Genomic DNA, 20,101 nt, shown 5'->3' with positions numbered 1-20,101 from the left:
GTAACGTGTTCCCCTTTCCCGCCTATTTCGACAAGATTGTCGCTAGTCAGTGGGCTTCCCCCAAAATGCATGGTTGGGATACCTAAGCATTTCGCTAGGAGGTATCCTTTTGAGGAGTCCCTCTTAAAGAAACTTGACAGTTCTACCGGTGGTGGATTCTCAGGTTTCTAGGTTAATTAAAGCCACACTACTACCAGTGGGGGACGCCCTGTCTTTTAAAGACCCTGTAGACAGGAAGGCGGAATCTCTGGTCCGCTACCTTTTTTACCGTGGCAGGTTCATTTTTGAGGCCAGGGTTTGCCATAACCTTGGTCTCCCAGACCTTGATGGAATGGGCAAAGCTTTTATGCCAGGATTTGGAAGGGGGTCAGCATCCCCCTGAGCTGGCGGAGCTAGATGGTAAGTTGATACAGAGGTTACAGTATATCTGTGATGCCTCTCTGGAAGCGGCCCCTTTTGGCCTGCAGCGGGTCTGTGACAGCGGTGACTCTTCGCCGCATGATTTGGCTGAAATGCTGGTCTGCAAAAAGGTGCTGACGGATCTTCCCCTTGTGAGGGATCGCTTGATCAGAGTTTATATGGAAGAGATCATTAAAGGTCTCATGGGAGGTAAGAGCACCTTGCTTCCGCAGGTTACTAAAAGCAGAGAGCCTTGCCGCAAACGTGATCTTGTCTTCTCGGCCCACAAGCGGCCCTTTCGTCCCGCGGGGTCGCAGGACAAGGGTTCAAGATCTTCCTGTACATTCTCGGGAGGTTCCTGGAGACCCTGGGTTGGTAAATCAAAACCTGGCTCCGCTGGCCCTGCAGACAAGTCCTTCTCTGCCTGAAGGGGTTACCTTATCCGTACATGGGGTGGGGGGACGCCTTTGCTTCTTTTCAGGCCCTTGGAGCTCCTTCATTCAGGACAAATGGGTCCACAAGTTGATCCGATCCGGTTACAAGATCGAGTTTCAGTCCTTGCCTCCGGCAAGGTTCTTTCCTTCCAACCTGTGCCTGTCCCCGGATCGGCTTCAGGGCCTTCTTGGGGTGGTTCAAGATTTGCTCTTGCAAGGAGTCCATTGTACCAGTTCCAGAGTCGGAACGCTTTTAGGGGTTTTATTCAAACCTATTTACTGTCCCCAGGAAGGAGGGCATGGTCTGTCCAATCTTGGACCTCAAGGCCCTGAATTGCTTTGTGCGGGTTCAGAAATTCAGAATAGAGTCCATTTGCATGGTAGTGGCATCCCTTTATCAAGGGTTTTTTTTGGCCTCTATATGTCGGGCATCAGTGTTTTGTTCACTTTGCCATAGGCGAGGAGCACTATCAATTTGTGGCGCCTCAACTCCTCAGGTGTTCACAAAAGTTTTGGCGCCGGTGTTAGCCTTGCTCAGGCAGAGAAGATTGCGGTACTGGGGTACCTGGACGATCTTCTGCGAGCAGAGTCTCTGTCTGTCCTACAGGACGATTTGGACATCACTGTGTGAACTCTGCAAAAATTCAGTTAGAGGCTTAATTTTCAAAAATCAGCTCTGACTCCATCCAAAAAATTGGACTACCTGGGCCTGACTCTGGATTCAGCCCCGGCTTAGGTGTTTCTTCCAGAAACAAAACTGCTGAAGGTGCAGCATGCGATTCGGCTCCTGGTATCCAACCGCTGGTCATCTCTCAGGACTTGCATGCAAGTGCTGGGTTTGATGGTCTCCACCTTAAGGCGGTTCCATTTGCTCAGTTTCATACCAGACCTCTGCATAAGGAGATTTTTGGCTAAATCGGTCCCTGGACAATCTGGTTCTGTTGTGCTGGAGTACGAGGGGATCCTTGCTGTGGGGGCTCAGTTCCCCAGCACTCCAGCAGGGAAAGTCCTTTCTTCCCCTAACGGACGGTGGTTTTCACAGACCCCAGCCTGTCCTGATGGGGAGGTGTCTTGGGCACGGAATCGGCCCAGGGAGTTTGGTTTTGGGAGGAGACCAGTCTGCCGATCGATATTCTGGAAATTTGGGCGATCAGGCTTTACCTGTCCCAGTGGACAGATCGTCTGCAGGGGTGTCCGGTAAGGATTTATTCGGACAACGCCATGGTTGATCGTACAATCTCTATAACTCTCTATAATTTCCTTTAGATTTACTAGAACCATGGAATAGGAGGACCCACCCTGAACAATCTATTAAATCAGGCAGGCCCTTGCACTACATAGCTGATGGGACATCTAAAGGAGATTATACAATCAGATTGTAATGTGTATGGTCACCTTAGGGGAAATAGTGGGTGGTGGTATTGTAATGAGGGAGGTGTGGTCCAGACTAGTAATGCATGCCCTAACACACAATTTTCTGTGGTGCAAAAACAAAGCGAATGATGGAAGCTCATCTACAGAATGTGATGCAACAAGAAAGAATGTTTTAAAACAGAAGACTGAAACCTAAAATTTCAAACCGTTTTTGGATAAGGTAATGGGGCGATAAGAAAATTGGAATTATTGTGAAAATCTGCCCCAAAAAGTGAATTTTGCCTTTAACAAATAATGCTATGTAATGTATAATCTATTTACAGTTTTTTTTTTCCAAATTATATTTAAGCTGTAGGATTCTTTATAATTTTTTACTGTGGCTGTTAGAAAAAGCTTTTAAGTTAAATGCTTGCTTCTTCAGGATGTTGATGACCCTCTCATTGATATGAAGACCCCAGTACTTTTTGTGATTGGTCAGAATTCACTGCAGTGTCATCCAGAAGCAATGGAAGATTTTCGGGAGAAGCTAAGAGCTGATAACAGCCTTGTTATTGTTGGAGGAGCTGATGATAATCTTCGGTAAGAATCAAGAGGACTTGAAATGCTTTGTTCTTCCTTCGCTATTTACATTTTTGCCATGCAGTTATTTTCAGTGATAGTATTCCATCAAATAGCAAATGTTTGCGGGCTATGTACTTTTACGATTGCTATATGGCACCACTCTTGCTTGAAATCTGTGCAGGACAATAGTGACTTTTCTGCGGCAAATTATTGACTGAAGTTTTATATTGTGTTTATTCATTCTTGATTTAGTGCATCTTTGTTTAAAGCAGAACTCCAGCTTTTCCTCCCAAAAACAACAAATGCATTGTGCACGTACATTAATCGCGAACCCCACTGTCCTTCTAACTGTATCCTACCGACTTTAGCTGTAAAAAGCAAGTGTGTGTCTGTGATGTCATTCCTCCTCCTCCTCAAAGGATTGAATTTCAAAGTTCTCGGACTTCCTGTTTCCTTCCTTTACCAGTCCTAATACTACATGTCCCATCATGCTTTGAGCCTCTGTAGTTTCAGGGTAGGCTATGGGAGTAACTTGTATAAAAACAAGTGCAGCTGACCACCAGAGACGCCACCACCTTAAATGAAAGAAAAAGTGCCTGCTTACCAGCAGTACTGGACCTCTTTAAAAAAGACCAGTAATGCTTTTGGTCGATTACCCTGCCAGGGCTGTTTAAATGGTGTTCCTGCAGACTCTCATTAGGCCATAAAAGGAATCATCCGATTAGAGTGTCCATGTAGTTTGAGCTCAAAAACAAGAAATGCTCCACATAGCATAACATCCAGGAACACTTTATGAAGATAGTGACAATACACTCGTGTTTCAAAGGCTAAAAAGCACGCAATAGATCTCGCCAGCTGGCATATAAAACGAACACCTGCACTTTTGGTGGTATGTGATGATGTTAGCACGTCGTCCGCCCTATGCGTTTCATCATAGACTGACATCATCCTGGGGCACAGGAGACGTGCTACGCCATCGCCTAATATAGCATAATACACAACCAAGGCTCGGTCTGGATCCCAAGTGCCCAGGTGGACGCCAACCAAGCCTCGTTCAGCTTGCAGTCAAATAACTTAGTACCCACTGGGCACTTAAAACCCCTTCCTAACCAGACCAATTTTCAGCTTTCAGTGCTCTCACATTTTGAATGACAATTACTCAGTCATGCAAAACTTTACCCATATGAAAATTTCATCCTTTTTTCACACAAATAGGTCTTTCTTTTAGTGGTATTTAATCAACATTGGGTTTTTAATTTTATACACTATAAATGAAAAAAGATCGAAAATTTGGGGGAAAAAATGCATTTTTCTTCATTTCGGTTTTAAAATGTTGCAAATTTAGTAACTTTTCTTCATAAATTTGGTCCATAAGTTATACTGCTACATATCTTTGGTAAAAAATAACCCAAATAAGTGTATATTCTTTGGTCTTTGTGAAGGTTATAGAGTCTACAAGCTATGGTGCCAATCATTGAAAATTGATCACACCTGATGTACTGGCAGCCTATCTAATTTCTTGAGACCCTAACAAGCCAGGATAGTACAAATACCCCCCAAATGACCTACCTGGAAAGCAGACATTCCAATGTATTTAGTAAGAGGCATGGTGAGTTTTTTGAAGTTGCAATTTATTTCCACAAGTCTTGAAGATTTTTTTGAAGACTTGAAACATTTTTTTTCACAAAATGGTCAAATTACCAAGTTATTTCTCACACACTGTGTAGGCATACTTTCAGCTATACCCCAAAATACATTCTGCTACTCCTCCTGAGTATGGTGATACCACATGTGTGAGACTTTTACACAGCCTGGCCATATACAGAAGCCCAACATCCCACACATAATTTCCTGTCAACCTATCTCACTTTTGAAGGCCCTGGAGCACCAGGACAATAGAAACACCCACAAAATGACTCCATTTAGGAAAGTAAACACTCCAACACATAATCTAGGAGGCATAATGCTTCTTTTGAACATGTCATTTTTTTCCACACATAAAATGGACAACTTTGTTTTCCAAAAACAAGATAGTTCTAACACGTAGAATGTGCATAGCAAAAATGACACCCTAAAATACATTCTGCTACTCCAGAGTATGGCAGTACTACGTGTGAGACTTTTACACAGCCTAGCCACATACAGAGACTTCCAATTACAATTTTGTGAGGCACTGATGAGCACTGACGTGGCATGAATGTGGCACGGATGAGCACTGACGTGGCACTGACATGGCACGGACGTGGTATGTACATGCACTGACATGGCATAAATGTGGCATGGATGAGGCATGACTGAGGTATCATCAAGGCATGGAGGGAGGAGGCAGGGGATGAGTGCAGCTGCAGCCTCCCTCCTCTCCTAGCACTTTGTACCGATCGTTGTGTACAGCGTGCGAGGAGAGGAGAGAACTGAACCAGACATGTGCTGGTTTGTTGACAACTGATCGCTCCATCATTGGACGGAGCGATCACGTGGTAAAGGGCCACTGTCATTGGCCCTTTACCACGATCCATCATGCGCCGGGTCTCTTGGAGCCGGCGAGCACGGACACTTCTATGTGCGCTCCCAAGGGGGGGTGCGATTCTGGGAGGACATCATTGTACGCCCTCCCACAATAAGCTTGACCGCACGTAAGCCGTCATTCGGCTATGGCCTGGTCGGCAAGTTGTTAGATTGCACTTTATATAAAAAGGCATATCTAAATAATACAATCAACCCCTCACATTTAGTCAACAAAGTGTCTCTTGTTTTATTTCTGCTGTTTCCACTCCTCATCTTTAAGGCACTGCTATGGGACGTCCCTACTGTTATGAAGGACAGAGACTGCGTCTGTGAATGAACGATAGAGAAAATTGGATTGGTATTGTTTTCTCTGACACTGCTTTGATACAAAACTGACATCCTATAGCAGGGAGAGAGGGTATTCCCCCTAGGACTGTCCATAGGCGTAGCCAGACCTTCTTTTCTGCCTAGTGTCCTACTCCTGTAGGGGGCAGTATAACCATACAGTTATGAAGAACCGAGACTGCGTCCGTCAATGAACTTCAGAGAAAAGGATTTAACGGTAAAACAAAAATCCAATTTTTGCATTTAGTTATACTTCATCCATCCATGGATTGAACGAGTTAGATGTATCACAAGTCTTGGCAAGCCAACATGCTCAGTCCTAGCAGATTGATTGAAGTAGCTAATGATCTAGCCGCACAGGTGTGTCATGCATTATAGCAAGCTCATTTTATCTGAAAGAAATACAGGTAAAAGGCTGCAAGCTAATTATTACACACTTGTATAGCTATAGCAGCTGTTTGCATAGTAATATATTGTACTTAAAGTGATTTTTACATTTTTTTATCTTTTTTGTTTAAATAACCAACATGTTCTACTTACCCGCTCTATGCAATGGTTTTGCACAGAGCAGCCGTGATCCTTCTCTTCTGAGGTCCCCCGCTGGCGCTCCTGGCTTCACCTGTCTTCAAATTCCCCCCCCTAGCAAGCTGCTTGCTAGGGGAGTATTCTTGTGGGCTCTGTCCTGCGCTGCAATGTGTGCGTCTTTTGACACAAGCAGTGCAGCTTGGCATCAGCCCCCACTCCCTTGTCACTGGATTGGTTGACAGCAGCAGGAGCCAATGGCTCCCGCTGCTCTCAATGAGTCCAGTGAGGAGGATGAGAGTGCTACCTTGCTGGACCAAGATCAGGTAAGTATTTAGAAGGTTGGGGGGAGCTTCACCTAAGCGTTTTTTTTACCTTAACCACTTGCGGACCACCTAAGGCTCCTTTCACACGGACGGTGCGCCCCTACAGACTCTGTTTTGCTCAGCGGGGATTGATCCTCCGATCCCCGCTGAGCAGGCGGATGACAGCTCAGTTTCCGCTTACTTAGCAGAGACAGAGCTGTTAGAGCCCCGCTCTCCTTTATGGGAGATCAGATGAAAATGGACCGCCTGTCAGTTTTCATCCAATCCTCCAGACAGATGGAAAATAGGGTTTCCATCCGTCCAGATTTAACAGACAGGATTGACATCCGCTGCTCTATAGGGCTGCATGGAGCATCTGATCAGGTCCGCCTGAAAAATTGACAGGTGGACCGGATCGAAATGCCTGTGTCAAAGGGGTCTAACTGGGAATGTATGTCATGATTTTGATGTTAAATACCAGGGTTTTGGCTGCAGCTAGATGCAATAACTCTGGTATCCTATTTTACCTTAGTTGGGCGGCTTTACGATAAAAGTGATCCCATGGGCAGTTGACCCCGCCCCTCCATTCAGTTTAAAATTGAAATAAAAGGCAAAACATTTGTGTATAGACATATAAAAAAATATAAATACCTTTTTTCACTTTTTTATAAGTGATCACATCCCCCTGTTCTCAGCTGCATAGGAGCTGGGGGGGCAGCACACTGAGCTTCACAGTGAATGGCTGTGCAGCAGGGGCATGCCAGGACAAATCTGATCATTGGAGGAGAGCATAGTTAAGGCCCGTACACACGATAAGAAAATCTGTAGGGAAAATTCGTTCCGACGACCGATCTGACGATTTTCGGAATGTTAGTATGGTGCTTTTGACAGCCGACTCCGACTTTTCGGCTGACAAAATCCTGATGTGCAGGCTATATAATTTTTGTCGTCCGTCAAAACAACGTCCGATGTTCGTCTCATTAGTACATATTTTGACGGAAAAAAATCTTAAGAGCAAGACTAGGCATGCTCAGAGACGAAAGAACACATACAAAACAAGCACATGGCATCACTTCTGAAGTAGAATTCTGTCGTACGGGAAAATTCGTATGAAAACAACCTCTTCACTTTCCACATCAGACTAGCGTGCCACAAAAAACGGACGACAGATCTTTCGATAATCTGATCGTGTGTACGGGGCTTTAGTTTCCAGCACAGCTGGAGAACTGACCATGGTGTGCTCTCCTCCTTGGTGTCGTCAGTATTTAATACGAAAGCAAGGGGACTAGCAGGCACACCAGGGATTTCACATAAAGTAAGCAATACAAAGAGAACACAATACTTTCCCATACAAGTACATGGTACAGCAGGCACTAATCAGGAATATGAGGAATATGAAGTGTTGGGGTAACGGTCGCTCTAGGTGGGTAATGCAGAGAATGCAAGAGGTGAAAACCTTTACACTTTACAACCACTTTAACTATCCATGAATTGAGTGAGTCAGCAGATGTATCAATAGTCTCAGCAGACTGGCATGCTCAGTCCCAGCAGATTGATTGCAGCAGAGAGAGATGCAGCCAAATGTGTATAATGTATGTAGCAGGCTAATTCAGCAAAAAAAATACCACAAGTCCAAGCAAGCTGGTTATAAATGTAGCAGCCACTTGCATAGTGCTGTAATATACACTGCTCAAAAAAAATTAAAGGAACACTTTGAACACACATCAGAACTGAATGGGGAAACATCTCATGCTGGATATCTATACTGATATGGACTGGGTAATGTGCTAGGAACAAAAGAATGCCACATCGTTTGAAAATTATCAATCTGCAGAGGGCCGAATTCAAACACACCCCCAAAATCAACGTAAAAAAATGAGTTAGCAGGCTAGTTCATTTTGCTGAGATTTCATTGCAGCAACTCAAAATGGTAGTTTGTATTGCCCCCCATATGCTTTTATGTCTGCCTAAAAACGTTGGGGCATGCTCCTAATGAGACAACGGGTGGTGTCCAGGAGTATTTCCTCCCAGATCTGGACCAGGGTATCACTGAGCTCCTGAACAGACTGAGGTGCAGCCTGGCAGCATCGGATGGACCGAAACATAATGTCCCAGAGGTGTTCTATTGGGTTTAGGTCAGGCAAGCGTAGGAGTCACTCAGTAGCATCAATTCCTTCATTCTCCAGGAACTGGCTGCATGCTCTCGCCACTTAAGGCCCCGGGCATTGTTGTGCACCAGGAGGAACACAGGACCCACTGCACCAGCATAGGGTCTGACAACGGGTCCAAGGACTTAATTCTGATACCTCATGGAAGTCAGGGTGCCATTGTCTAGCCTGTAGAGGTCTGTGTGTCCCTCCATGGATATGCCTCCCCAGACCATCACTGACCCACCACCAAACTGGTCGCGCTGAACGATGTTACAGACAGCCTTATGTTCTCCACAGCTTCCCCAGACCCTTTCACGTCTGTCACATGTGCTCAGGGAAACCTGCTCCCATCTGTGAAAAGCATAGGGTGCCAGTGGTGGACCTGCCAATTCAGGTGTTCAATGGCAAATGCCAATTGCGCTCAATGGTGCCGGGCAGTGAGCACTGGGCCCACTAGAGGATGTCAGGCCCTCAGGCTACTAGGGCTGCCACGACGCGTCGACTACAAAAAATCGTTGACGTGCGTAAAAGGCGTTGACGCGTCAATGCGTGGCGTCACACGCCCCCTGGCCGGCTGCAGCGCTGCTTGAAGTATTGCCGGCCGGGTGAAATCCCCCCCCCCCCCCCCCCCCCCCCCCGCCGGCTCCGTCCACACCGAGGTGAGCACTGACCGTCTCCTGCTCCCCCGTACTCCGCTACAGCTTCTGGCGCCTGGAGAACTGCTGGCGAGGATTGGCTGGCTTTTAGATGGAATTGGGCGTTCTGAGCCAATAGGAGAGCTGCTATGAGTGGAACGCAAATCGGCGGTGAGACGCACGGGTGGTCAGGGAAGAGGCGCCGCACTTTCTGTGAGCTTGGGACAGGCAAGTATTACAGTGAGCTGCTTATACCGGGGATACCAGGATAACCCTGCATGTCAGCAGATATTCATTCTAAGGAGCGCAGTTATGATTTCATTGCAATTAGTGTTATAGCTGAAGTGTCATCTGCTTGTCATTTGCTTTTCCCTGGTGCCCCTCCCCCCATTATGAACATTCTAATGACCTTTTTATGTAAAACCTTTCCTTATTGAAGTTTGAGTGACACCACCATCCCTGAGTGACCACCATCCCTGAATGACACCACCATCCCAGAGTGACCCCATCCCTGAATGACACCACCATCCCAGAGTGACCCCATCCCTGAATGACACCACCATCGCAGAGTGACCCCATCCCTGAATGACACCACCATCCCAGAGTGACCCCATCCCTGAATGACACCACCATCCCAGAGTGACCCCATCCCTGAATGACACCACCATCCCAGAGTGACCCCATCCCTGAATGACACCACCATCCCAGAGTGACCCCATCCCTGAATGACACCACCATCCCCTGAATGACACCACCATCCCAGAGTGACCCCCATCCCTGAATGACACCACCATCCCAGAGTGACCCCATCCCTGAATGACACCACCATCGCAGAGTGACCCCATCCCAGTCTGGGGTCTGTACTGGGAGGGGGCTTACTAAGGGGTCTGTATTAATTACAGGATTAATTAGCTAATCAAAAAAACACTCAATTAAGCAAAAAAATAAAATAAAAATAATCGTTAGATTAGTCGACTAATCGTAAAAATAATCGATAGATTAGTCGACATACAAATTAATCGTTAGTTGCAGCCCTACAGGCTACGCTCATGAAGTCTGTTTATAGATTGTTTGGTCAGACATTCACACCAGTGGCCTGCTGGAGGTCATTTTGTAGGGCTCTAGCAGCGCTTATCCTGTTCCTCCTTGCACAAAGGAGAGATTCTACGGCCCTGTCCATATCTCCTAGAGTAACTGCCTGTCTCCTGGAATCTCCTCCATGCTCTTGAGACTGGGAGACGGAGCAAACCTTCTGGCAATTGCACATATTAGTCGGCCATCCTGGAGGAGTTGGACTGCCTGTGCAACCTCTATAGGGTCAAAGGTATCGCCTCATGCTATCAGTAGTGACATTGACCCTAGCCAAATGCAAAACTAGTAAAAAAACAGGTAGAAAAAATGAGTAGGGGAAATAACATTTCAGTGGCCTCAACCTGTAAAACCATTCCTGTTTTGGGGGTTGTCCCATTGTTGCCCACCCATCTAGTGCACCTGTTAATTTCATTACCACCAAAGCAGCTGAAACTGATTAACAACCTCCTCTGCTACTTACCTGACCAGATCAATATCCCAGGAACTTAAATGACTTAGTGCAATACTCTGTTTAAAAAGTGTTCCTTTAATTTTTTTGAGCAGTGTACTTATTCATCTATAGATAGACTGGATTGGCAGCTACATATTAAAGGGAACTGTGCAGCAGATGAGGATCAGCATGGTTCTAATGGAGCCTGGGGGGCAAACAAATGCATTTTTGAACATGCTATGTCTCCACAGTAGTGTGAGTATTCTTGGTCTTCTAACATCAGGCTTAGTTCCTGTGCTAATACCACCTGGTTTTGTTCTTATCTTACAACTGGCATGTGTGCCTCAGTTTTATAGTATAAAAGTACCACGTGCTTATAGTAGGAGGGCTATCCTGGACTGGCCTACAATTTTTTCTATTTGCCAGTGTCCAATCCTCCTTTAGACAGCACTAGATATATAGATAGATAGATCGATCGATATCTATCAGCATTTGGCCTCATCTGGTGTCAGCTTCGGCTTTTTTTCTCTTGAGCTGCGTGCCGTCCCCAGTTCCTGTTCATCTTGGACATATTAGCTGTTGCCCACCCCTCAGATGGACTGTTTTTGGACATGCTGACAATATGATTTCCTATGTCCCTCAACTGACAATAAAGAAAACAATTTTTATGGAGTACAAAAATTATGTTTTACAACTTAAATGCAGTAGGTGGAGCTCTAAAGTCTGTTAACTCCAAAAGAATGCAGTTTGATCTTCAGCACACATACCTAAATAAGTTAGGTGGGCACACATCTCCTCATCTGTTTGCTTTTAGGGTCCAGTATTTCTACTGTGAAAAGAACCATGAAACAAGGGAGGAAACACTGCTGGGCTGGCATTTTAGAGAGTTTAACAAGCTCTACGAGGAAATTATTATAGACCTACTCTGTGTCAAATGTTGCAAAATAAAGATTTTGTGGGAAGTCAAATATAAACATATAAAAAACTTGTAGATAATAAAGCTTGAATAATCTGCATTACTCATAGGGATAATGTAGTGGGTTGTACATATTTTATTTTTTTCATTATGGACGCCCATGAAACAAATGTACAGAACAATAAATAGTCTTTAAAAAAAAAAAAAAGTTTATTTAAAAAAAAAAATTAAATAAAACAAAACCACAACCATAAACGTCAGTGTTTTCCTGGATAGCTTTAGTAGGGCACTGATTGCTTTTTGCTTGTTGACTAGAATTGCTTGGTGAGATCTTTTAGCAATGCCCTTATTTGTTTTGAAAATGATTACAGTGGGACTGCGGAAAAAAATATTGCATTGAACAAAACATTTTTTCAGGTTGTGTAATTTCCAGTAAAAATATTTTATTAATAGTTGCAATTGTCCTTCTGTTTTAATCTTTTCTCCCAGGATAAGCAAGATGAAGAAAAAAACAGATAGTCTGACCCAAAGTATGGTAGACAGGTGCATTCAGGTAAGATAAACTTAGGTTCTGTATTGGTTTATGTAGTTGTATGTTTCAGCTATGGTAAGTACCACATAACTTGCTTTAAATGCAGGGTGATAGTGTCATTTTGTGTAGAGAATATTTTCTTGACAGTCTTTGTTTTGTAGTGCCCTATGGTGTACCTTTTATCAAAATGCTAATGTGAACGTAGTTTTTCAGTTCCATAATCTAAATAATCATAGGACTTTCAACAGTAATACAGATCAGAACAAACAGCTGTAACTGACACTTTGTTGTTAATGTCATGTTAAATTAGGTTGTTTAGCCTAGTTAGCCTCTTTATCTGATTACATTATGTATTTTTAAAGAAATGAGTGATAGTAAGAAGAAAAGAAAAGTAGCTGGAGAATAAAATGAACAAAATTGGGCAGACGGGAAATTCTGGGTAACCGGTTTGGCGAAGGTGGGGTAAAAAAGGCATAAACATTGTATCAGTGTGAGATTTGAGATTCAAGGATAAGTCCACCCTAAACTACAAAATCCCTGCATCTATAGACCGCCTCGATCTAAGACTAGCCTATCTAGCCCTGTAAAGAAGAAATCAGTATACTTACGTTTTTTGAAGCTGATCCGATCCCACGCTAAGCTGTCACCCGCAGCTTCGCTGTGGAGGCGGGTGCAGAGGACACGGCCGACAACGGAAGTCCCATAGTAACTCTATGGGTGACGTCACTTGCCATTCATTTCACAGCTGTTGTCGGCTGTGTCCTCTGCAGAGCTTCCACCGCTGAAAATCGGGTCAGATCTGCTTCAGAAAAGGTATGTATAATCCATTTCTTCTTTACAGGACTAGATAGGTTAGCCTTGGATCAAGAAGGTCTATAGATGAAGGGATTTTAGTCTTAGGGTGGACTGATCCTTTAAAGTGTTCTAAACCCACAACCGTAAAATCAGTGTGTATATGCAGTAAAGCATGCTTGTCATGTTTACTGTGGAACCTAAGGGGTTATCCTCTGCATTGGGTAAAAATGCTGTTTGATCCTGTCTCTTCTGTTCCACGCCGCCTTCTGCAGTCCCCAAACCATCTACAGATAGTACAGAGGCTAGGGGACAGGCTGTACATGTTCAGTTTGGTTTGTATTGCTTTTTTTTTTTTTTTTTGAGAGAGAGTGAGTGTACATCTGATCAGCACTGTCCAGACAGTCGGTCAGGGGTCCTGCATCCTCATTGGACAATCAAAGGAGAATGAAAACTCCTCCTACAAGCTTTAACCAGACACTGATTCAAGTCACAAGACTGCTCTAACTGCTTATGAGAAAAGGTATTTCGCGGGTTATATTTACTAAAAAAAATTACGTTGCTCAAGATGCATTACGAAGGTTTGTATTCAGGTGTCATCCTAAACTCTAAACAAGAGAACCAATCTGGTCACAGTGGATGGCTTAATGCTTTTTAAAATTGTGTCTGAGTGAATGTATTTTCAAACTTTTTCCAAGTGTGCAGAATAATGCAATAGGCTTTTAATACTGATGCATAAACTTCTGAATTTCTTCACTTTGGATCCTTGGAACAGATCAGTTGGAATCGGGTAAGATCAATAGCTGGCAGCAGGGACTTGGCAGATGTTTTCACACAGTAGTGCATTTTTACACACTGCATTTTATCAGACTGCACATAACTCCAGCATTGAGGTGTGAATGAGGCACATAGAAAACAATTATTTTCTATGTGCCCTAGCAGGGACCTACCTTTATCCAGTGCGAAAAATGCAGGTCAGCACAAATAATGTGAACGAGCTCCTAAAGCCGAGCTTCAATTCACCTCCAAATTCCGTCATTGGGGGGCATCCGCAGGGGACTTTCCATGCACTTTCAAAGACAGGGAGGATTTCGGACTTCCTAGTAGCAGTCTTTGCACTTGCTTGGGAAATGCTCAAATGGGCCATAGGACTCTCTCGTGACCTGAGCCCTGCAGTACATCTGTGCACATGCAGAGGGTGGGGAGAAAATCTTGCCTAAATAAAGTCCACAAATAAAAAATGTCTATTGGTAATAGAGGGAGGGGAGAGGAGGTGGGGTAACATAACATTACTCAGGGTGAATGTCCACCTTAAAGTGGATGTTCACCTGCCCTCTGCTGTTGTGCACATTTTAGATAATTGCACACCCAGAGGATCCAGGGTTCTCCCGCTGAGATCCTCTTGTCCTCTGCCACCGCTCGTTCCTATGCTGCTATGTTGCTTGTGACTTCATCAAAAGCCCTGCTCCTCCGGATTAAGTTGGTACACCTCCCAGTGACGCAGCTTCAGGCAAGCCCAGTACCTCCTTTCTGAATGAAGGGGTAGGCCTCCTGGGATAGCTCCCTGCTACAGAAAGTGCATATAACTCATGTGATGTGCATATCCCTGGAGGCTCAGTGAGCACTGTGTACGTCATTCACCTAGGAGATTAACCACGCTATTTATTTAGTGGAGGGGTGGATTGGAGGGAAGTTTTTTCAGCGGGTGAAGATCCCCTTTTGGGTTTAAAATGCAACTTTATTTAAAAAATAATTTATAAATTACCTTTTCTTTTTTTTATCTGAAATAAACTTTGAGTGTTATGCACAACATAATACACACCAGTGTTAATTTCGTCGACTAAAACCGACTAAAACGTTTTCGTCAACTAAATTAACACAATTTTAGTCGACTAAAAAAGGACTAAAACAATTCAGATGACTAAAATATGACTAAAACTAAAATGGCATTTTAGTCTTAAGACTAAAATACGACTAAAACTAAAATGGCATTTTAGTCATAAGACTATAACTGAAACTAAATAAAAAATTGACATCATCAAAATTACCACTCTGCTGACCATTTCTATATCGGCAACACAATTCCATCCAGAGCATGTAATAATTAAAGTTTAAACATGTATTGCAACACCGCATACGCATAATTAAGGAGCATCTACTAAGCTGCTGAAAACTAAACAATTAAGAAAAAGGCTTTTCTTATATTTTTCCCTAATATTTAATGTTGGTAATATGTGAAATTACATTACAGCCAATGGAGTTTACAGCAGTGTTAATTTCGTCAACGAAAACGTTTTCGTCACCGGCATTTTTCAACTGACGAAAACGAGACGCAAAGTATAGCACATTTTCATCAAATGACGACAACTATGACGAAAATCAAATCCGTTTTCGTCAACGACCGAAAACTAATTGAGAATGTGAGGCAGGGACGTTTAACCAACTTCCGGTTTTCACGGAGCTCCGCCTGTGTGGCGTCTGGCGTGCCCCGTGACGTCCGACGTGAGGAGTGGACTACTACAAGAGAGTCGACTCGACCAGTCACCTGTCCTCACCAGAGCACTGCAGCTGCTGACTACAGCCAAACGCGCCAGCCCCGACTCATCACACGGCACTGGCACCCGGCCACCACCACATCCAGAGCAGAGCACCCACTGTGAGTTAACAGCCAAGCCAGCTATTACTGCCTCCCTGAGTCCCCTCAGACCAGTCACCACTGGCATCAGAATTCGCCATCCATCCAGGACTGTGTGCGTGCATATAGGCCGCTGAGGCCCGTCCGGCCCATCCTGTTCAACAACTTCAGTTCAGAGTCAGACCAGAGACCACCCTTAAACCTGAGACCCCCATCCAGCACTCTGAGCAGCACTGTGTGCACTCACTGCACTGACTGCAGGCAGCAGCATTACAGGCCTCCTCTCTGACCTGACCATGACCATTTAGATTACTAAAATGAGTTTTAGACGACTAAAATGTAGGACGTTTTAGACGACTAAAATGTAGGACGTTTTAGACGACTAAAATGTAGGACGTTTTAGACGACTAAAATGTAGGACGTTTTAGTCGACTAAAATGTAGGACGTTTTAGTCGACTAAAATGTAGGACGTTTTAGACGACTAAAACTAAAACACTTGCAGAAAACTAAAATGGGACTAAAACTAAAATGCCATTTTAGTCCTAAGACTAAAACTAAATTGAAATTTGCTGCCAAAATTAACACTGATACACACCTAAAGAAATCTGGTATAGGAAAACATAACTCAGTAAACATAGGTAACAAAAAAAAAACTTTTCGTATGACATGACACAAACTTCATAGATAACATAGTGAGTTGTTAAAGTACCAGTAGACCGGCCGATCCGGCATCCCGCCCGAGGAACCATATATTGAGTCATGTCAAACACCACATGATCTATCATAAACAGGAGTGGTACCCTATAGCATTCTATTTTCAATATTATAGAGTACAAGTTGAAGCTGACTGTAACCACATATTCAAAATTCTATCAAACTTACCTAGGCATCCCCTATTGATATCAATTAATTTTTTATATGTTTGGGTATTGTTGATTTCAGCTATCCACATTGCCAAGGTTGGAGGTGTCAAAATGGTTTGTATGTGCGCTCCTAGGTCGCAGGGTGTCTAGGCACACAAAAAAGGAGGGGTAATTAGGGGTGCCACATCCTGAGTTACAAAGTAGAGAGAATGAAAGGGAAGGATTGGACTTTATTGGCACCAGTATTAAAATTGTATATTCTTTATTGAAAAATTCACAAGAACACATTAATAACAAAAACACAAAAGAAGAGGGATATAAAAAGACCAACATACAATATACATAAATTGCAATAAGGCGGCAAAGCCTCAAAACAGTGTGCAAATCGCATAGCCTGTCAAGTACTAATAGTTGTAACAACAATCGCATGTATTACAGAATAGCCTGTGTTCATAAGGCGGCCCTAGAGAAGGATATGACCGTCTCCAAAGGTCGTCTGTACAGAATGGATACACAGATGTTAGGTTGAATCCCAGCTGCCCTACATGTTTCACTTAACCTAGTAAGCTTCTTCTGGAGCATATGGTGAAAACAAACATCTGAGGAAAATTTCAGGTGAGAGAACCTTGTAATAAATCAAGCCTGGAAGGCTAGAGAAGATAACGAGGGGGGTCGGTACGCTGTAGTTGGAGCAGATTGCCTAATACAATTGCCAGAAATAACATAAGACAAGGTACTTCATATAACATGGGTATAGATCGAAATGAGGGCTCATTGTTATGCGAGTCCGATCCCAAAAAGGGATTGTGTAAAGCGGCCAAAGGAAAGGAAAGCCCTGGCCTGCAGAACCAAACAAGGGCAGGCGAGGTGGATGCACCTCATATGCCTAAGACCCAGGTGTATTCCGGCATATATGCTACCAATTCAGCGACCGTATGTATGCCTCCCCTCGGATGGGGATACCACCAAGGTTGGAGGTGTATCCTGGATCCAGCATCTAGCTATAACCTTTCTTGCCCCAAATAGGATTTCATGTAGAAGTTAAAGTGTATATTTATCAGCGTCCGAGTCAGGGATGATACCTAACAGGCATTGAGCCGGATCCATAGTCACTGGTGAGCCTATCCAATCATGCGAGAACTGGACGACCTGCACCCAGAACCCACGGATGCGAGGACAATTGCCAGACCAGATGACCAAAAGTGCCAATAGACACAAGGCACCTAGGACATTCAGAACCGTGAGAGGGGTCAAATTTGGCCAACCTCTCAGGTGTCAGGTATGCTCTATGCGCAATATATATTTGTGTAAGTTTATCAGACATTTTGGAGGATACATTTCTACAGGTCTCAAGGGCTTCAGTCCAAGCGTCTTCATCCATTTCACAAACCTCCCCCATCCATTTAGATTTAATAGAATGTGCAAGAAGGTATGCAGCCGGGGTAATTATCATATCATATAAGATGGATATGAGCTGTTGTGGTTCATTCCCATTTAGTACTTCCAAAACCTCCAAAGGGGATAAGGTTGGGCAGGTGCCTGCAAACTGAGAGTGGAAAGCATGCCGCAATTGTAAATACCGAAAAAAACAAAGTTGGGGAGATTAAATTCCGTTTTTATTTGGTCAAAAGTTTTAACACTACCATTTTCTAGAGTCTAGGGTACAGGGTCCAGAACCTGGAGAAGTTCAGGTAAAAGCCTATTGTACCACAATGGCTTGTCGCAGTGTAGCTCAGGGCAGTTCATTTTGGAGGCAGCTAGATCCCAAACCCTCTTGTGCTGAAAGAGAAGGCCAGAGCGTTCCAGAGGACCAGGTGTACCGCCCACACCCCGCAGAAGATCGCAGAAGGAGTGCGGAACCTGTCCATCTACAGAACCGCGTACCAAAGAGAGGTATCTATATCAATCACCCCTATTGATATGATAAAAGTGTGATAACTGCCCAGCCAGGTAATATGCACCAAAATCTGGGGCAGCTAGGCCTCCCAGTGCGACAGGTTTCTGCAAGGTTTTCCATGACAATTTGTGCCTATTGGGTCCCCATATAAAGGACTGTAACAAAGTATTCATGATTTTGAAATATTTAAAGGGAATATATATATATATAGGCAAGTGCCATAGTACATAAAGAATTTTAGGCAGTAAGATAATTTTGACCAAGCCCACTCGGCCCATCACACCCAATGTTAATCTGGCCCATACCTGAGTTTTGTCTTCGATCAATTAAAAAAGGGGATCTATGTTTAGCGGGATATAATCTGCCAAGGCTAGACACCTGGATCTCTAGATGTTTCACAACACTAACCCTGACCAAAGGTAATGCAGCTTGTTCGGGCGATGAAGGGAATAGACCTAAGGGCAGAATTTGGGATTTATCTCAGCTTATTTTTAGCCCCAAAAACCTACCAAAGTCTTCAATGATCTGTAGGGCTGTGAACAAAGAAGGGCCAGATTCGTTCAGGTACAGCATCATGTCTTCTGCATATAAGCCTATCTTCTCCACCAAAGATCCAGAGCACGATCCATGTTTCTCTGGGTGACTCCTTAGTGCGATCGTCAAAGGCTCAACCGCTAATGCATAGAGAAGTGGCGAGATAGGACAGCCCTGATGCGTCCCTCTTGACAATTGAAAGGACTCAGAGATATGGCCATTGGCCACCACTCTAGCCTGTGGCAAATGGTATAGGATGGTAAGCCATTTGATAAAGTTTGAGCCAAAGCCAAATTTATGTAAGCATTGCCATAGATATTGCCACTCCGCCGAGTTGAAGGCCTTAGCTGCATCCAGCGCCATGACCACTCCAGAGCCGATTTGATTATGGGAAGCTTGTAGGTTCATAAACAAACGCCTGGTGTTGAAGGCTCTATTTTTACCCGGCATAAAGCCCGTCTGATCCGAGTGTATAAGAGACAGGATAACTTTGTTCAATCTCAGGGCCAGAATTTTGGATAATTTTTTTAATATGTTTGCAAAACTGCTATAGACCTATATGATTCAAGTTGGTGTGAGTCCTTCCCAGGCTTAAGGATAAGGACTATGAGAGCTTCACGCATAGACTCGGGAAGGACAGACGCATCGAATATAGAACTATACAGGGTTAACAGTTGTTAAGGTACCAGTACGTCAGCGAATCGGACATAAATTTCTATGGGTAGGCCATCTGAGCCAGGGGTCTTAGCCTTAGCAAATTGGGTTAGAGCAAGATTTATGTCCTCTGCAGTAATAGGGGCTTCCAACACTTTTACCTGTTTATTGGTCAACCTAGGGAAATCATGTGCATCTAAAAGGTTGGATAAGTCTTGTTGTGAGAAGCTGACCCTAGCTGTGTAGACCACTTTAAAGAAGGCTGCAAATTCTCTAGTGATCGCCTCAGGGTCTGAGGGATCACCCGCTCCAACTGAATGTAGCGTAATGACGACTGGGGGTCTCGAGTCCAGATGGGCCAAATAGGTCAATAATTTGCCTGGCCTTTCCCCATGTTCAAAACTTTTCTGCCTACTAAAGAACAGCTTGTGATTGGCCCTCTCGTAACATAACTGATCAACCATTCTAGTTTGAAGCTTCAACTGTGTCAGCAGTACCTGAGAGGCTGAATTTAAATACTGGTTT

General features: G+C 44.1%; 1 protein-coding gene across 2 annotated transcripts in view; it reads left to right on the top strand.

Annotated features, from left to right (window-relative positions):
- The window catches only part of KANSL3 (KAT8 regulatory NSL complex subunit 3), a 202,539-nt gene that overhangs the window by 77,900 nt on the left and 104,538 nt on the right, over positions 1 to 20,101 (top strand). For both annotated transcript variants that reach the window (XM_082256923.1, XM_082256924.1), the window contains exons 11-12: positions 2,629 to 2,786; positions 12,158 to 12,221. In XM_082256923.1, the coding sequence (XP_082113049.1) occupies positions 2,629 to 2,786; positions 12,158 to 12,221 (222 nt within the window). The remainder of the gene's footprint in view (positions 1 to 2,628; positions 2,787 to 12,157; positions 12,222 to 20,101) is intronic.

Source organism: Pelophylax lessonae (genome assembly GCF_965119305.1).
Source record: "Pelophylax lessonae genome assembly, chromosome: 4".
In the NCBI taxonomy this organism is placed as follows: domain Eukaryota; kingdom Metazoa; phylum Chordata; class Amphibia; order Anura; family Ranidae; genus Pelophylax; species Pelophylax lessonae.
Note: the sequence above shows the minus strand (reverse complement) of the source record. Positions and strands in the feature narration are given on the sequence as shown.